This window comes from Prionailurus viverrinus, chromosome B2 (genome assembly GCF_022837055.1).
Source record: "Prionailurus viverrinus isolate Anna chromosome B2, UM_Priviv_1.0, whole genome shotgun sequence".
Taxonomy (NCBI): domain Eukaryota; kingdom Metazoa; phylum Chordata; class Mammalia; order Carnivora; family Felidae; genus Prionailurus; species Prionailurus viverrinus.
The window spans coordinates 79183395-79203438 of NC_062565.1; the positions used below are offsets into that span (position 1 = coordinate 79183395).

The 20044-nt window shown below is 36.3% G+C and overlaps 1 protein-coding gene across 1 annotated transcript; it reads left to right on the forward strand.

The window, feature by feature from the left end:
* The first annotated feature begins 654 nt into the window (after positions 1-654).
* SPACA1 (sperm acrosome associated 1) lies at positions 655-19267 on the forward strand. Its single transcript, XM_047859291.1, has 7 exons — positions 655-967; positions 7585-7641; positions 11232-11333; positions 12102-12208; positions 12850-12985; positions 18377-18497; positions 19025-19267. The coding sequence occupies exons 1-7, from the start codon at positions 754-756 to the stop codon at positions 19179-19181; spliced, it is 894 nt and encodes a 297-aa protein (XP_047715247.1). The 5' UTR covers positions 655-753; the 3' UTR covers positions 19182-19267.
* The last annotated feature ends 777 nt before the right edge of the window (positions 19268-20044 follow it).

Genomic DNA, 20044 nt, shown 5'->3' on the forward strand with positions numbered 1-20044 from the left:
CGTGGAAGAAGAAGCTTGGCAACGGACGCACCCTCCCCTTTTCCTTTCTCTCTCCCTACCGCCTAATCTAGCGTAAAGAAGCCCTACGGGGAATTGGGGAATTGATGGCACAGCACAAAATCTTAAAAACTAAACAACACTCGAGTGTATTGTCAACAAAAGATTTCAGAGCCAAGAAAGTGGGTTCCTATATCCTCTGCAGATCAAGCCTCACCTGCAGATATGGATCTAGTTTGCGGCACCATACTTAATGAGGTTTTGACAAATCCTTCTTGATACATGCCGAGTAGGATATCCTGTACAAGGAATCTGGATCCAAGTCACATGAAGAGTGCTTCGTGGGTCTAGGGATATGGTTTGGAGAAGAGTAAGCGTAGGAAGGACGAACGTGTTTCAGAAGAGACAAGGGTGAGCAAGCAAGACCAGAGGGAAAAGCTGGCGGGTTGCTTAGTAACTGAAGAAATGAACGCAGCTCCTGCCACCGCATGCGCACCTGCAACTCCGGAAAGCGAGCCGCGCGGCCTAAGCCCAGTCGGAAGTGCCGGGCGAGGCGCTACCGGCGGTCCCGCGCGCGTTCCAAGGGCGCTAGGAGCCCGGGAGGCGTTCCGCTTGCCGGTGACGAGCCGTGACGCCTCAATGGTTACCTGGCGCGGCGCGGAGCTTCACAGTCTGGCGGCTCCTCTCTTCGACGCACCTCTTGTCGGGAGCGGGCGGCTGCGACTGCGTCTTGGTCGGCCATCGGGGCCGAGAACCATGAGCCCCGGGGGCGCGGGCTGCTCCAACGGGCTGCTGCTGACCGTGGGCTGGCTTCTCCTGGCCGGCCTCCGGTCCGCGTGTGGGACGAATGTCACTGCCGTCCAGGATCCCAGCTTGGCCCCCGAGGGCGAGGGCGAGAATGAGGCCGAGGAGGAGGCCGAGAAAGAGGCCGAGGCTGAGAGCGAGGCCCAAACTCTGCCAGAGGAGGATGGTGAGGGCGGGAGGCTCCTTAACGTGGACCAGCCTAAGGCAAAGCCCTGCTTTCTGTCTGAGGACAATGAGAATTATTAGCCCTGTTAGCATCTGTAGAGCTCAATTGCAAACAGCCTGAATTTATACTTTTTTTCATATGCCTATTGGCCTTGAAGAGACTGTGCTAAGAAAAACAAATAAGCACATTATAGAAATTGTTATATGTGCCTTTTGTTGTTGTTATTGTTAAGGAGTAGGAGTTGGAAGTAGCCTCTCACCAACAGGAATTATTTTGACTCCTTGTAGTTCTATTTCTTTCCCATTTTATTTTTTTTTAATTTTTTTTGAAGTTCCAAATTACTTTGAGGTTGTACTACTTTCCACATTTGATCTTTAGGTTGGAACTCATTGGAATTAAGAATCCCGCTCACTGTGACACATCTTAGACCAAAATGCTGACAAAACTGCCCAGAAGCCCCTTGCCAGCTTCATGCAGCTCCACCTTTGAGCACCTCTGTAGCCTGGTGATAAGATATTTGTACGTTCCACTTCTATCCACAATGGAATGGTAGTAGTAGGAAACACCTATTAAGGATCCAACTAGTGGTTTTGTTGGATAATACCTGTTAGCCAAGGGGGAATGAGTCTGTGCTTGTTTCGTAAATTTGCCTTATTCTGCTGGGTCATTAAGCAATAAAACTTGACAAGCCATTAAATATGTTTTATTGGTTAGTAACACATTCTGGTTGGTAGAAAACCAGTTGCAGATTTGCAGCTCAAGGAGACTGATTCCCTTACCCCATAAATGACCTGGCTGAGATTCTTTTAATTTCCTTGGCAGTCTCACATCTCCTAGACATACAGAATAGGTGCTGTATTTATTAGCCTTTCTTTTATTTCCTGATGACATAGTGACCCTCAGCGACAGAAAGAAATTGACTATCTGAGGTTAATGGTGAGATGTAGGTTTGTATTGCCTTGATAACATTACAGGGAGTTTGTCGAGGTCCTTGACTTTGAAAGTGTGAAAGAGACTAGGCGAGAAAACATGTTTTAAGGCAGAATAGCTGTTGCTTCACTCTAGTTTTAAAAATAATTAACAATTTTAGTATTAAACTGTTCAAGGGATAGTTCTACCTGTAATGTGCTAAATAGAGTTTAGGCTAAGTCCAGACAATGAAGTTATAATGTCTTAGATACAAATTCAAATGTAGGCAAGGTATTTATTCTCTCACTGTCTCAGTTTTGTCATCTGTGAACTTTAGGGGGTCTACCTTTTGGAATTTTATATGTACAGTTTCATGTGTAGTTGTTTTTTCCTGGGAAGAGTGAGAATCCAGAACCATAACTAATTGGAAGTTTCTAAGATTGGAAATTTTCTAGAGCCATTATTAAAATTTGACAAAGCCCCTCAACCCTCCATGGACCAGTAAAAGCAGTCATCACTATTTGCTATCCAGTTCACTTTTTTTTAGATTTTAAAGCATTTTACAAGTAATTTACAAGAGTAAGAATAAAGGGTTAATGAAGCAACTTAAATGAAATTTTAATAAGAATGTAAATATGGAAAACTACAAATTTTTATTCCATATTTCCTGGTTTTGAAGATGTATATACCCTAGATGGGCAAGGCACTTTGAATGCAACTAAATGCTCATTAACTGTTATGTATGAATCTGGAATGTATCCATCTTATAAATACTGATTCCAGATTTCAAGTACATCTCTAATAGATTCTAGTTTATTCCTTTGGTTCTTTTTGCACTTGCATTGTCAAAACGGTACTTTTGAAAACTATGAAGCCACATATTTTGTTGATGAGAAGACTGCCATGTTCTCATGTTCTTTGCTCCCTAATTGCAAAATGTTTTCATTTTATATTTATAAACACCAATTAGATGATTGACCCAATGAATTTTATTCATTTCTACATCATCTATTTTCTCTTAGTTACCTTTGTGTACATACCTGCCATCATGATCTGTCCATTTACAAACCTTATCAAGTAAATTTTGGGGTATAAGGAGCTTTGAAAAGAAAAGAATATTGTCTATATCCTTTTAGCAAAATAGTATGGTCCAGTTTATTTTCACAAAACATTTCAGGATCAAGTCTTTCCTGTTGAAAGACTAACTGAATGAAAATACTATATATCCTTTTCATCTTTAGAAATGTAATACTCATTAATCCATTGACTCTTGAGTTATAGAAAATTCATCTAGGATATTTAAGTTATCATCTCTCCTTTTGCTTATGCAATCAATTTCACCATCATCCTTAGCATTTAAGGTGCTGCTCTCTATCTCTATGTTCATCTTCTGATTCATCCAACAATTGTGAAATGTTTCTCTCTGTCAATTTTCTTCTCCTTTTATGGACCAAAAACCAAAAACCGAAATTCAAAAACCTCAACTATGTTCAATGAAAGATGAAAATGGACTAGAAGAAAGGTGCATCTAGAGTTCTTTTATATCTTTCTGAAAGATGCTGCAATTTTTTGGACAAAGAAATAAAACAAAGGATGATATAATGGTTATGATTTATTTTACAGTCACATCATCTTTCTAGGCAATTCCAACCACTCTTCCATTTTGTTGTCTTAGTCTTTAAAAAAAAAAAAACACACAGCTAGGAATGATCAATAAGTAATAATGAAATCAATCATTACAGATGATGAAATAACAAAATGTTTAAAAAATATAGGAAAAATTACTAAGATATTATGTTAGATTTATACTCATATCCCTTATACCCCCCCATACCTTTTATACCTTTTATAAACATAATGGTATACCTATACCTAAACCCTTAGATTTATAGTTATCCTATACCTATAAGCTTACATTTATAAAAGAACCAAGAACGGACCTACATAATAATTGCAAAATAAAAAAAAATAATAATTGCAAAATAGAATGAGTTTCATTCTATAAAATAAGTTTTGTCCTATATAAATATAACTGTATTTTCTCTTTTTCTTTGGAACACCTCTAAGATAGAATAAAAGTTATGAAATATCAACCTTACATATAAACTCTTAAAAAAGAAACTCAAAAGTTAAAATTGGATTCTGATGGTATATACCAACAGTTAAAGTGTGATGAGAATTGAAGAAAACATTCCAGGATTTGCCAGAACAAAAAAGATGAGGGTCATTATCTACATCATGGTGGATGCCAGGCTTTTATTAGTAAAGTCTAAAACCCAGTAGATTTTTAAGGAAGACTCATCACATTCTTGACTCCTATTGAAGTTACTATTGAAATTTCTACTCATTTTCACCTGTTCTTCTATCAAGTTAAGACAGCCTATTAGTATTTTGGGGACAGTTAGCTTTCGGCTCTATATGTAAGACTTTTATTTCTCTTAAGGTTTCATTTTGTTAGACTTGCCTGGTATTCCAACCTGTCATTTTTAGAGTCAGATTTATTTTCAAACATATTTGATATCCTTTCTAGTTTTTCAGAATCTCTGGATTCAGTCAGCAGGATGCCAATATTTTCCAAGTCAGTAATAAAAATATTAAACAGGACAGAGTCCTGTGACACATCATTCCTTACAAATTGGCACCAAGCAATTACTTAGCATCAGTGGATATTACTGTTCAGCAAGTTACACATAAAAAGTTTACTGAGATTCAGACTGTATTTTTCCTTTTTACTCATAGATAGATAACAGGAAATTTTGACAAATATCACACTGAAGTCCAGATACATGTAATTTCTGTGACTCACCAGTATAGGATTCCCATCAAAAATAAAAGTTGGGGGCACCTGGGTGGCTCAGTTGGTTAAGCGTCCAACTTTGGCTCAGGTCATGATCTCGCAGTTTGTGAGTTCGAGCCCCGCATTGGGTTCTGTGCTGACAGCTCAGAGCCTGGAGCCTACTTTGGATTCTGTATCTCCCCCTCTCTCTCTGCCCCTCCCCTGCTCATGCTTGCTCGTTCTCTCTTTCTCTCTCAAAAATGAATAAACTTTAAAAAAAATTAAAAAAAACTCTGATATTGAGGTGTGCCTGGGTGGCTCAGTCAGTTGAGCATCTGACTCTTGATTTCAGCTCAGGTCATGATCCCAGGGTCATGGGGTTGGGCTCCATGCTGAGTGTGGAGTCTGATTAAGGTTCTCTCTCTCTCTCTCTCTCTCTCTCTCTCTCTCTCTCTCTCCCCCTCTGTCCCCTCTGCCTCACCCACACTCATTCTCTCTTTCTCAAAAAATAAAATAAAAAGAAAGTCATTGAATGACCTAACGGGCAATCAAAGCCAAAAGGGACTTTAGAGATCATCTGATTAAATCCAGTCTTTCTGGAGTTAGGAGAGCTTAAGTAACTTTCCCAAAGTTGCATAGGTAGTGAATAGTGGGGCTGATAGTTTTTTCTAATGTTTTCTAATGTTTTCTAACATTTTCTAATGTTTTCTAATGTTTCTAATGTTTTTTTTATATATATATATGAAATTTATTGTCAAATTGGTTTCCATACAACACCCAGTGCTCATCCCTAAAGGTGCCCTCCTCAATACCCATCACCCACCCTCTCCTCCCTCCCACCCACCATCAACCCTCAGTTTGTTCTCAGTTTTTAACAGTCTCTTATGCTTTGGTTCTCTCCCACTCTAACCTTTTTTTTTTTTTTTTCCTTCCCCTCCCCCAAGGGTTCCTGTTATGTTTCTCAGGATCCACATAAGAGTGAAACCATATGGTATCTGTCTTTCTCTGTATGGCTTATTTCACTTAGCATCACACTCTCCAGTTCCATCCACGTTGCTACAAAAGGCCATATTTCATTTTTTCTCATTGCCACGTAGTATTCCATTGTGTATATAAACCACAATTTCTTTATCCATTCATCAGTTGATGGACATTTAGGCTCTTTCCATAATTTGGCTATTGTTGAGAGTGCTGCTATGAACATTGGGGTACAAGTGGCCCTATGCATCAGTACTCCTGTATCCCTTGGATAAATTCCTAGCAGTGCTATTGCTGGGTCATAGGGTAGGTCTATTTTTAATTTTCTGAGGAACCTCCACACTGTTTTCCAGAGTGGCTGCACCAGTTTGCATTCCCACCAACAGTGCAAGAGGGTTCCCGTTTCTCCACATCCTCTCCAGCATCTATAGTCTCCTGATTTGTTCATTTTGGCCACTCTGACTGGCGTGAGGTGATACCTGAGTGTGGTTTTGATTTGTATTTCCCTGATAAGGAGCGACGCTGAACATCTTTTCATGTGCCTGTTGGCCATCTGGATGTCTTCTTTAGAGAAGTGTCTATTCATGTTTTCTGCCCATTTCTTCACTGGGTTATTTGTTTTTCGGGTGTGGAGTTTGGTGAGCTCTTTATAGATTTTGGATTAAAAGAAGTTGTATTTAAAAGCTAATACTCATCCTCCTAACTATGTTTTCTATGTTCAAGATTTGTCTTTTAATTTATATCTCATAATGTGCCAGCAGAAAGTATCCAAGCATTTCAAGCAAAAATGTCATTTCAAAATTGATCATGATAGGCCAAATAATTTAACAAAGTCAATATTAATTTACTTAACATGTATACACCAACAGCATACTATTATTCAGTATATTTGGTGCTTGTAAATATAGAATAACAGTGTTTATGAATGTATTGTCTTACAGTAATCAAAATAGGAAAAACTGTGATGTGCACTGACTGAATGAAGTTATGCTATCTTAAGCATGTTTGCAGCAGTAAATAAGTTACAGAATGTTTTCACATATGTTATCTCATTTAATTCTTACAATAATCAAATAAGATAGATTTTCCTTTTCAGATTTTTGCAGAAGAGTTAAGTAGGCCTGACAGAGTTTTAAGTAATTTGATCAAACTCAGATGATTAGTGGTAGATAAGCAATGTGGACCCCAATTTCAATGCACTTTCCCATGTAATATTGTTAATTTAGGATGCAATGCTTTAAAAAAAATTCTAACCCCTCATGTAATATTTTTTATATTGAGATATTAGTCCTAATCTGCTGTGAAGAATTGGCTGGTGGAAATCATGCCAGATTAGAAACAGAGAAATGTGATTTGAAAGCAATAATATTTAACTACTCAAACACATGTATATTCATAAATTATCCTGATAAATAAAGTGTTGGGATACATTCTTGGGAATAATCTATCATCTTAACTTAAGAATGTATAGAACCAACCGATAACAGAGATTTTAATGAACATTTGGGATAAAGACTTATTTTTGGATGGAAATGATGCACTCACAATTTTTTTTGGAAAATAGAGAATAGAAAAAATCAGGCCTTACGGTTGTCAGGATTTTGTTTTGTTTTGTTTTTCTGACCTATAGAACTTTAACTCACCATGTATTAAGTTGATGAAAAAAAATTATTTTTAATTTATATAAGAGTTTAAATATAGACCTTCTTTGCAAACTATTTCCTAATTTAATTCATTACTTTCACGATTTAGGCTTCTTTTGATTTAAGCAATAATAGAAGATGTACTAGGAATGACATTACTTTTCTGATTTAAAAAGTGAAAAAAAATTTTTTTGATTAAAGTTAAAACTATCTGCTTCCCATGAATGCTTGTATCCTTCACCCTCAAGTAGTTTTTCACTTAAAAAAGTTTTTACATGATTAAATAATGTATCTTTGCACTTTATATTTAGTTTCAAATAATACAGCAGTCAAAGAAGTAGAATTTGGGATGTGCACCGTTACATGTGGTAAGTAGCATAGAGCAGATAAATCAACAATATTGTAATTTGGCGGGAAGGAAAGGTAAAAGCTGTTGAAAATTTTTATTTGTAATTTGTGTGCTCTTATTTATCTCTTAAACTATAATTTGCACACAAAGCTCAAAAGGTAAGATATTGTCAGTTCATAACCCCTAAGTCTTATTTTAAGCTGGCTCCCTATATTTTTTTGGCACTTAAACTGCCTTCACTAAGTAAAAGTTTATCTCACAGATGTTCAGAAGATGAAGATCTTCTGATGCATCTCACAGATGTCTTCCCACACACTGCGTGGCAAATCTATCAAGAAATTTGTGTATTTGTAATACTCTATTATAAATTCTACATTTCTCCAATTCATATGTTATGTCTTGGGGAAAAGAGGTATTAGCTTTGGGGGAAAGATAATATTCACAAACTATGACTTTTTTCCATCATTCCATGAGTAGAAATTGGACATAATATCTCTCACATGGGGGTGGGATTAAGGTTACATGTGCTATAATAGACCAGTGTTTCTCAAACTTAAGTGTCCACCCTAAGTGCCTGCAGAGCTTGTTAAAACCCAGGCTGCTGGGCCTACCCTGAGTTGCTAACTCACTTGGTCTTTGGAGGAGCCTAAGAATTTGTATTTCTAAACAAGTTTACAAATAAAGCTGATGCTGCTGGTTAAAAGACCATCTTCTAACAACCACTTTGAGAACCACTATAGACAGACTAGCATGCTGATAAGACAATAGATAACTCAATGAAATTCCGTTTATTCTAAATTAGAACCTGTCTTGCAAAAAGGATAGTGATGGGAGGGAAAGACCAAAACCAAAGGGTAAGAAGACAGCAATCCATGCAGATGTAGAGCAGAATTGCTTTTTAAACTACACCTGAATTATTTATATTTAAGATAATATATTCTCATTGTGGCAAAATAAACCTAACATAAAATTTATTATTTTTATCATTTTTAAATGTACGACTGGTAATCTTAAACATGTGCATATTGTTGTACAATGATTACCACCATCCATCTCCAGAACTTTTTCATCATCCCAAAATGAAAACTCCATACCCATTAAACATGAACTCCCTGCTCTCTCCCCTTCCCCCAGCTCCTGACAACCACTGTTCTACCTTCTGCCTCTTAAGATAATTTTAAAACTATTTTTTTACCTTAAATTCTTACTGGGTCAGAGTCAGAAATGAGAGGAATACATGTAATAAACCTGTGAATATTCATTTGTAATTTATATCTTTTGCTGCTTGCTTGAGAAATTTTCACAGGTAGAGAATTATTTTTAAGACAATTCTAGTAATTTATAGTGTATTACCCTATTATTTAAAGATGTGTTTCAAAAATTATATATTTGCTCATTCATCAAATCATTTTTTGAATTTTGCCTACTATGTGCCAGGCATTGTTACAGGTGCTGGAATAAAGCAGAGGAAACTCCTTGCCTTCAAGGAGTGTATATTTTAGTAGGGGCAAAGAGAAAAATAATATTCAAACATGTAACATGTCAGATGGTGATAAATTCTAAGGAGAAAGATAAACCATAAAAGGTAATATTTCACATCTAAAATATTTTAAAATATTTTCAAACTTTTTTGGTTTATAACAGAACTATTTAGAGGGGAAAAAAGTGCTTTGGTGATAATTCTATTGAACTCCCAAAACAATATTTTAGCAGTCAAAAAATTTTCTTTTTCTGGAATACCCAGGCAGATTTTTAGGTTTACTTGGACTTACAGAAAATCTCACACCTACACATATCATCGCAATGAACTATATTTGGCTAAATAAATTCCTAATTAAATTTGCTTGGAAAATATTTATGCAGTTCAGAATAAGGCTGTGCATCTAGTGAGGTACCTTTCATAAATTCAAGCAGAGCTATACTGCAACCATTCTCAGGCATCTCTTTTAATCAAAAGAAATCTTTCCTCAAAGAGTATACTTATCATGATGAGCACTGAGTAATGCATAGAATTGTTGAATCACTATATTGTATACCCAAAACTAACATAACACTGAATGTTAACTACACTGGAATTAAAATAAAAACATAATTAAAAAAAAGATCTTTTCTCTCCCAATCTTCATCTCCTTATCTCATGTAGAGTCCTCTCCCTTGCTACTCAGTTTGGTCCATAGACAAGCTGCATCAGCATCTCCTGGGAGCTTGTTAGAAACGCAGAATCTCAGAACCTACTCCAGACCTACTGAATCAGATTTTGCGTGTTAATAAGATTTCCAGGTGATTGCGTGCACTCTAAAGTTTGAGAAGCACTGTTGTAAGTCATCTGTCACTGTTGTAAGTTGACTTCAACTTGCCCTTGAGAATGGGTTTTATGATTAACATCTTTAGAGGCTGAAAGAGGGAATCTGGTAGACAAGGAAATCAAGATGTACTGTTCCTTAGCCTGTGACTACACCGTCTTATCACAGGTCACTTATCCATACGACATGTTTATCATGTCACTGATTGAGCATTTATCATGTTCCTCAATTCTGGCAATGAAAGACAAACCCAGTGGAGATCTGAGATCTGTTAGTAAAGACTTGATTTCTTGTTGTAAAAAAGTGTGGTAATTCTAAAGAGAGTATCTTACTAGAAATTGAGATTTAATAGTTTCTCCTCCTATATTTAATATAGATTTTACTAATCTAAATATTTAGATTTTACTAAATCTAATTTAGATTTTACTAATCTAAATATTAAAAAGCATCATTTGTGTTTTAAAATGTGATTCTGGCAGGGCACCTGGGTGGTCCATTTCATTAAGCGTCTGACTCCTGATTTCAGCTCAGGTCATGATCTCACAGTTCTTGAGTTCGAGCTCTCTGGTTCTACACTGACAATGTGGAGCCTGCTTGGAATTCTCTTCCCCCCTCCCCCCCCCCCCCCGCCCCATGGCCTCTCTGCCCCTTCCCCCCTCTCAAAACAAATAAATAAACATTTAAAAAAGAAAAAATATACTGTGATTTTGGGAATGTTCTCTAGAGTTCCAAAATCTCTTCTAAAAGTTGCATGCCAGATGAATTTGGGAGATCCTGTGTACTACTGTATTTCATCAAATCTAAGACTTTATCAGCTATAAGAAGCATATTTTATGTACCTCTAAAATGGAAAAATGCGGCCAATTTGTCACATGTTGTCAATTCAAAGGTAAATTCTGATTTCAAAAATGTTAAAATGTAAAAATTTTACATCTTCAATCAGTGAAAGCTTATACACTATAGCACACTAATTTCCTTAGCATATTCAAAGTTCTCCCCAAATTCTGTAAATAAAGAGGAGCCTTTAATTTTATTTAATGTATCATTTTCAAATGTCTAATTGTGGAATCCCTTTTCTTATGCTAACAACCAGAGGAACTAGTGTTTCATGTAACTCATTTTGGGAAATGCTGTTTTATGAAATAATTCAAAATGAGGGGCATAAAATAATTCTAAGTATTACCTCCCTGAAGTTAGGAATTTAACTTCTGAAATTAGAAGTCTCAAAAAAAAAAAAAAAGCCTAGGTGGAAAAAGAAAAGAAACTGGAATGAATTTTTCGTAACACTTGGTTTCTTTTACCGAAGGTGTTGGTATTAGAGAAGTTATCCTAACAAACGGATGCCCTGGAGGTGAATCCAAGTGTATTGTACGGGTGGAAGAATGCCGTGGACCAGTAGATTGTGGCTGTGAGTTGGATTCTGTGTTGGTGGGGGGAGACAGAAGGGAAAAGTTTACTGTGGGGAAATAGCCTTAACCTCAGGCTGCCATGAGTGGAAGGAGCTGATCAATACTGAAAGGAAACTTAATAAAACTTAAAATTTCAGTTCTCTAGACAGTAATAGCTCTGAGTACCTTTCCATTTTTGCTTTACATTTTTTCAGTTATGCCTAAAATTTAACGTATATTCTCTGTAATACACTAGAACCTTATTATACTCAGGGCCTGTGATCAAGGCTGTGCTATAGTGAAATACTTTTGACACTTTGGTCTTGACAAGTGATTGGCATGATTATCAGTAGATTGGCAGACTTTAAACTGAGAACTTTGAGGTCTGTTCTATGTCAAATTACACTACTTTGAGAGTTCATTACCTCTAGTGGTAATCCTAATCAATAAATGGAATCCCTAACCAATAAATGGAAAGCCACTAACAGATCTCAAAGTTTAATCTAATAGATCACTAAATTGGTTGCCTTTGCTATATATTCTGCAGAAGGAACAGACAGCTATGGTGTCTCCCACCTGCTTCTTTTAATGACTTTATTTTGCATCCATTATTCCTCTCTGCTCTTCTACACTCAAACTCTCAATAATAATTTTGATAACGTCCAGCATATAATTGATTTAAAAAAATTGATTTTATAATTTATATAGTGGCTTTTAAAAGTAGCCTTTGTATAAAGCAATTTATAATGCCCAATGGTATATATGTATTTAATTTTCCTTGTTTTTAGGGGGTAGACCAATTTCAGAAAGTCTTGACAGTGTTAGAATGGCATGTACTCATATATCTCCTGTAAATCGTTTCAAATATATTTGGAAACTTCTAAGGCCAGAGCAAGTAAGTCATGAATGTATGTAATGTGGTGCTTTCTAGTGAGTGATAAAATTTGTGTCCCAGTGCTTGATGACTATCAGAAAACTCTTTCTTTAGAAACAGTTTGCAAAAATGAAGTTAAAAATCTTACAACTTTGTTATTACTGGAATTTAAAATTTTTCATTATTAAGTGGGGCTAAGTCTATATATGTCTTGGGGTCAGCTATTATCAGAACTTAAAAACATCCATTTTATATAAAGTTTTCTACTTTGGAAGCAAATTTTTCATTTGTTTGCCTAGGAGTTGTATCAGGATAATAGTAGCTAACATTAACTGAGGGCTTATTAAGTGTCAGACATACAGCAAGTGCTACAATTTCTTTTAACCCACATAACAATCTATGAGGTAATCCTTATCATTACACCCATTTTACAGATAAATAACTGAGAAGCAATGGGAAACTTGTCCTGGGTCACATAGGCAGGAAATGGTAAGGTTGGTACTTGATTGTCTGGATTGCCTGACTCTAAAATCCATGTGTATAATTAATTACTGTCCTAGACTGAAAGACAATGACTACTCTTTTGTTATGAGGAATAAATTGTTTCCTGATCTTAAGTCCACATAAAGAATATTAGGACTTTTTTTTTCCTTTTTAAATAGCAACCCGTTATCCTTGCAAATGATTCAGCAATCCTGGAAGTACGCAGGGAAGTTCGCCCCTTGGTTTTCGAGTGTGCCACCTTGGATAATAATGAAATAGTAGCATCTATTAAATTCACAGTCTATACAACAAGTGGTAAGTGCCCAGTAATGTTTTTGTTTGCTTATATCAAACTTTAAAAAGCATCAAAATCATTTGGAGGACACCTTGCAACACAGATTGATAACCCTACCCCCAGGGCTTCTGACTCAGTAGATCTTGGGTGGGGCTGGCAGTTTGCATTTCTAACAAGTTCCCAGGTGCTGCTGGTCCAGAGACAACATTTTGTAAATCACTGGTTTTTATCATTTAGACTTTCTACAAGGTGATGCTTAATTTCTTTAAAAAGAATTTTTTTTTACTATTTATTTATTTTTGAGAGAGAGATAGGCAGAACACAAGCGGGGGAAGGGCAGAGACAGACACACAGAATCCGAAGAGGGCTCCAGGCTGAGTTGTCAGTACAGAGCCTGACTCGGGGGTTGAACCCACGAACTGCAAGATCATGACCTGAGCTGAAGTTGGTGCTTAACCGACTGAGCCACCCAGGGACCCCAGTGGTGCTTAATTTCTTTTTCACAAAGTAGAGTCAGATGTGTTTCACTTTGAGAAACTGGTGCATTCCTGAAGTGTTTCCAAAGAACAGTCCTCTAACTTGAATTATATTATTTTACTTCTGTCACAAAAGTGAAAGTGCATACATAGAATTCTCACGGATACACAACAATTTTGGCACAGTAAAATAAATAAAATTAAGAAACGTTATGTCAAAACATGGCTTTTTAAAAATTATTCATTTGAAGAAAATATTTTTTTGATGAAACAATAATGTGGTCCTCAATTTTTGTCACAAAAGGCAAATCTTGTCCTGAACATAACTTTAAATGTTAGAAACTGTACTTGTCTTGCAAAATTAATCCATGGGCGTATCCTTCCAGTTTAGACTACAATGTCTAGTATCTCTAATTATTTTCTTTTGTTCAGTTGTTCTTAACTAGTTTTACCATTGTTGTCATTGTTATTGACGGTATGAGGGGGCTTGGTCACAAAGTCTTTTGAGAATCCAATCAAGATTCAAGAGGCTTTTCCCAGAAAAATGCCCACATAAACAAACATGCCAAGAGCTACCTGTTATTTTAAGAGAGTTCATGGATTTCTTGAAGCTATTTCTCAAACCCACGTAAAGAATTTTTGCTGTAGTTTAGAGATACCATACACTGTAAAGATAGCATAACACTGTTTATCAAAATGGAAAAAAGCTAAAATATTTTGGAGGTGACTTTTAAAAATAAACTATAACTTTTTTTGATGTGTTTAGTGTCTTTAAAAAAACATTTATGGGGGCGCCTGGGTGGCGCAGTCGGTTAAGCGTCCGACTTCAGCCAGGTCACGATCTCGCGGTCCGTGAGTTCGAGCCCCGCGTCGGGCTCTGGGCTGATGGCTCAGAGCCTGGAGCCTGTTTCCGATTCTGTGTCTCCCTCTCTCTCTGCCCCTCCCCCGTTCATGCTCTGTCTCTCTCTGTCCCAAAAATAAATAAACGTTGAAGAAAAAAATTAAAAAAAAAACAACATTTATGGTAAAAGCTAATAATCTTGCTCTTCAGTTGAGATATCAAGTGTTATTAAAAGGATAATTTCAATAAAGTACTAAAAAAAGGCAAGAAAGGGCCAAACCTCATCAAACTAAAACATATCTCAGTAAGTACTAACTAGTTCAGGGTATTTATGGTTTGGGGGCCATTCTCTCTTTTTGTCCCTACAGCCTAATCCTTGTTAAGACCATACCTCTTCCTATGATTAGAAGTCAATATGCATTTGATATTGTGTAAGCTAAGGGCTAGAACACAGACCCCAAAATGTTAGCCCTTAAATGAGACAAAGTTGACTTCTCTCTTGTAGCAAGTAGTTCAAGGCTGATGGGTTAGCTCTGCCATCTCAGGACATGCACTGGTTAAATGACAAAATGTTTTCAGAACACTTTGGTATCAGTTTCTTTTGACAGTTGGGAACACCACTGCGATAGACCCTTTTGGCTATTTGGACACTGAACAAATATTTTGTCTATAAATGTATAAATGTCACCACAATATGGCACTGGCTTGAAACAAGTACACAATTGCAGTATTGTTAGGGTAAATATGATTTAGTTAATGAAAATTTCCCATCCATTCCCTTTACATCAGATTTTTCACTTCCACAACAGTTGTCTTTATACTCAGACATTGTTATGGATTGAATTGTGTTTCCTTTCTTAAGTCCTAACTCCCCGAACCGCAGAATGTGACTGTATTTGGAAATAGGATCATTGCAGATGTAATTTGTTCAGTTAACATAAGGTCATACATACTAGAATGGAGTGGGTCTTTAATTCACCATGACTGGTATCCTTATAAGAAGAGGGAAATTTGGACACAAACACAGAATGAGAAGGATGAGAATGTCATGTGAAGACACAAAGACACACAGGGAGAAGACAGCCATGTAAAAGCAGAGGCAGAGATTAGGGTTATGTTGCCACAAGTCAGGGAACATCTGGGGCCACCAGAAGCAGGAAGAAGAAAGGAAGGATCTGCCCCCAGAGACTTTGGAGGGAGCAAGGCCTTACCAACACCTTGCATTCAGACGTTTAGCCTCTAGAACTTTGAGGCAATAAATTTCTGTTTTTAAGTCACCCAGTTTGTGGTACCCTAGAAAACGAATGCAGGCATAAGCTTAGTTTTTCTAAGAAGTTAGAACATCGAAATTCACCTATTTTCATTAAAAAATCTCAATAGGAAACACAGCTCATTTTTTTTTAGGTATAAAAGTAATCAAGATATAAAAATAATCCATGCAAGAAGACTACTGTTGAAATGAAGTATCTAGATACTACCATCAGCATTTTACTATTGATCTATCCATCCTTCTATAAATCCATTGATCCATATTATTTTTTCAATGCATTTCAACATAATTTGCTAATGTCTGCATACTTCCCATAGAAATTTCACTCTCCATCCTCTCTAGGCTAGTATTGCAGGGTAGTGAATAAATGGCAAGGAATTTTGCCATTTCTTCTTCTCAGGTTTTAATACTAAAAGGTGTCTTTCATTCGAGCTTAAAAAATCTCACTGCTGTCTCTAAATCTAAAATTATGAAAAACAAAAGGTTTTTAAAAATCTAACAATGTTGGAATATCAATATTATGTGATTTCTCTGTCATACTTGAAACTATTTAGTGAGATCACTAATTGAGTTTATACCTCTGGCATTAGAAAGAAGAAAATAATTGAGTTTATACCTCTGGCATTAGAAGAAAAGTGAAAAATTGTAGTCCTTCATGTTTAAAGAGTAGGAAGAAAATCCAGACAAATAAGCAGTTGAAATTGCCCATACAGGAAACTATTACTGATAGGGTGGTACTTACCAAAATTAAACTATTACAAGATATAAACAGCTTGCACAAATCATTAAACCTCCCTGAACATTGGTTTACTTATCTGTGTAGTTCAGTAGTTGCATTTGGTAATCTCTCTGGTCCTTCTTCACACGAATTCTTTATGGTTCTATGATTTATGAACTGGGAAGAACCAAAAGAAAACTATATAATTGGTAAGGTAAGTAAAATTTGATATAAATTGGCTTTTCACCAATTTACAATGTAACAATGTTATAATACATATGGTAGACTGGCTTTGTCTATTTAATAGACTTATTTTCAAGAAGAGCAGAAAGATATGGGAGAGAATGTCTAATTTAAAAGTACCCTGTGGATATTTGTATAAAAACATAAACCTCTAGCCCTATCTTACAAAATTTCTAAAAGTTAGAGATATATCATAGTCCTAAATGTAAACACTAAAGCCATAAAGCTTAAAAAAGGAAACATAAGAAAATATCTGCATGATTCAGAAGTAGGCAAGGGTTTCTTAGATATGACTCAGAAAACAATCACCATAAAAGGGAAGATTGATAAATTAGGCTTCATCAAAATTAAAAACTTTAGCTCATTAAAAGAAATCAATCAGTTTGGGTACAATCAGTTTGGGCAAAGATCTTACAGTTTCTTGGAAAAATAAAGTGTACCTCCACCTTATGACCCAGCACTTCCACTCTTAGGTATTTATCCAAGAGAAATGTACATTTGCAGATGACTTGAATAAAAATGTTTGCAGCAGTTTATTTGTAATAGCCTAAAGCTGTAACAGCCTGAATGTCCATCAGTAGGAAAATGAATAGACAAATTGGACTACTACTCGTCAATAAAAAAGAAAAAAAAAAAACTATTGATACATGCAGCAGTGTAGGTGAATCTCTAAAATAGGCTGAGTAAAAAAAGCCTTACACTAAGGAATATATAGTGTATGTTTCCATTCCTATAAAGTTCTAGAACAGGCAGAACTAATCTGTAGTAGAAAAGAAAATCAGGACAGTAGTTGCCTCTGGAGGATGGGGCAGGGATTAACTGGGAGGGGCTAAAGGGAGTCTCTGGGGTATAGCAATAGCCTGAGTCTTCATAGGGTTTGAATTATGTATGTGTGTTTGCATTTGCCAAAATAAATGTACATTTAAAATCTTTGTGCAATTCGTGGTAAATTTTACCTCAAAAGAAAAAGTATAAACAAGTATTGAACTCTAGTTAATGATATGCATGTTGAAGACTTTTGTGGGGAATTGGCAGACATTAGCAAATTATGTTGAAATACATTGAAAAATTAAGATGGATCAATGGATTTATAGAAGGATGGACAGATGGAGAGTAAAATGTTGATGGTATCTAGGTGGTGGGAATACAGGATGTTCACTGTTAAATGCTTTCAACTTTTCTGCATGTTTGAAAAGGACATTTCATGTCCATCAACCGATCAATGGATAAAGAAGATGTGGTTTATATATACAATGGAATACTACTTGGCAATGAAAAAGAATGAAATCCTGCCATTTGCAGCAATATAGCTGGAACTGGAGGGTATTATGCTAAGTGAAATAAGTCAGTCAGAGAAAGATAGATATCCTATATTTTCATTTATATATAAGTGGAACTTGAGAAACTTAACAGAAGACCATGGGGGAAGGGAGGGAGGAAATAGTTACAAACAGAGAGGGAGAGAGGCAAGGCATAAGAGACTCTTAAATACAGAAAACAAACTGAGGCTGGATGGGGGGTGGTGTAGAGGGGAAAATGGGTGATGGGCGTTGAGGAGGGCACTTATTGGGTTGAGCACTGGGTGTTGTATGTAAGTAATGAATCACAGGAATCTACCCCCAAAACCAAGAGCACACTGTACACACATATGTTAGCCAATTTGACAGTAAGTTATAATAAAAAAAAAAGAAAGAAAGAAAAGGACATTTCAAAGGTGATGAGCAAGCTTACTAATAACTTTCTTTCCACTAATTCTTCCTGTATTTTTCTAAAGTTGTTTTTTAGATGTGAAGTTTCCATTTAGATATGTATCTCCTTTTTTATACAGTGGTAATAACCATCAGGTGTGTGTGTTTTCTCTAGAATTGCAAATGAAAAGATCAAGCCGACCAGACACTGACGCAGTCCTAGTTTTTGTGCTGACCATAGGAGTTATTATCTGTATATTTGTGATCTTTGTACTGATATTCATAATTATAAACTGGTAGGTAAAGGGCTCAGCTGAGTCATCACTCTTGCTTGATGTCCTCCTTGTCTGTCCCCACTTCTTGTTTGATGAATCCAAAGCTCTGTCCATAATGCCTCCCATATGTATCTTGAAACAGTCCAACACCCTCTATACCTCCTGCAACTATTCCATTTCAGGCTAATCTCATGACTTGCTTCCCAGCCACAAAAGAGCTTGAAATGCAATTTTTAGAATTTTATATAGTAATTGCTAAAAAAAGTGTTTTGAATGTATATGTGTGTTGTCCAGTTGTAGTTCCCACAACTCTCAAACTTGGTTAGTATAAGCTACTAATTCATTTTTTAAAATATTTCTAATACTTACCTGACTTTACACTCTGGTACAGTCTAAGGACTCATCTACTATCACCATGTAATTGATACAACACAAACTAAAAATAAATCATGACTAAGGAGGCACTTCTATATAGAGCAAATTATATAGATCTATTTCGTTTTGGTTTTCATTTCACAAGGGATTTTTGTTTTTGTTTTTTTCTCTAGGGGGGCAGTCAAGTCTTTCTGGGGGGAGAAATCCTCATCAACTGAGATACCGTCTGAGCTGAGCTTAGTGAGATACAAAGATTCAACTTCTCTTGACCAATCACCAACAGAAATACCTGGAACTGAAGATGATGCTTTAAGTGAATGGAATGAATGATATATGGAAGATATATAAGAAACAAAAGGAGATTAGAGCATATCAGATTCATTACTATAAAAATAAAATATATGGTTAAATACTTTAATAATTTTGCAAGTGATTTCCCACAGTCTGAGGGTAATGCAATATGAGAAGGGGCTATTGTAACCAGTGTCTTCATGGTAAAGTTATCAAAAATTATTTTAATTTGGGGGCGCCTGGGTGCCTCAGTTGGTTAGGCGGCCAACTTCAGCTCAGGTCATGATCTCACGGTTTATGAGTTCAAGCCCTGCATCGGGCTCTGTGCTGACAGCTCAGAGCCTGGAGCCTGTTTCGGATTCTGTGTCTCCCTCTCTCTGACCCTCCCCCGTTCATGCTCTGTCTCTCTCTGTCTCAAAAATAAATAAACATTAAAAAAAATTTTTTTTAATTATTTTAATTTGTTCTCAACGCTTGCCATTTCAGGTAATCACTTGGTAACATTTACCTAAAGAGGTGCGCGCGCGCGCGCGCACACACACACACACACACACACACACACACAGAATTCTAAACACATTTTTGATCAATTTGGTCACTTCTAAGGTGATATGCCTATTTTTTCCCAAACAAGAAAAATGTCATATAGAAGATGCCTTGCATATTAGACTTACTTCCTTCTGGGGGCACTGGATTGAACTTCCTAAAGCAAATCATACTTTAGAATTTCTGCAGGGCATATGAATATACAGCATCACTTGTAAAACATGAGATAATAATAATAATAACATCAACAACCACCACCTCCACTTAGTAACTATTATGTGCCAAGCATCGCTTAAAGCATTTTACATATATTAAGTAATATAACTATGATCGTATATAGGAAATATGTAAGGAGG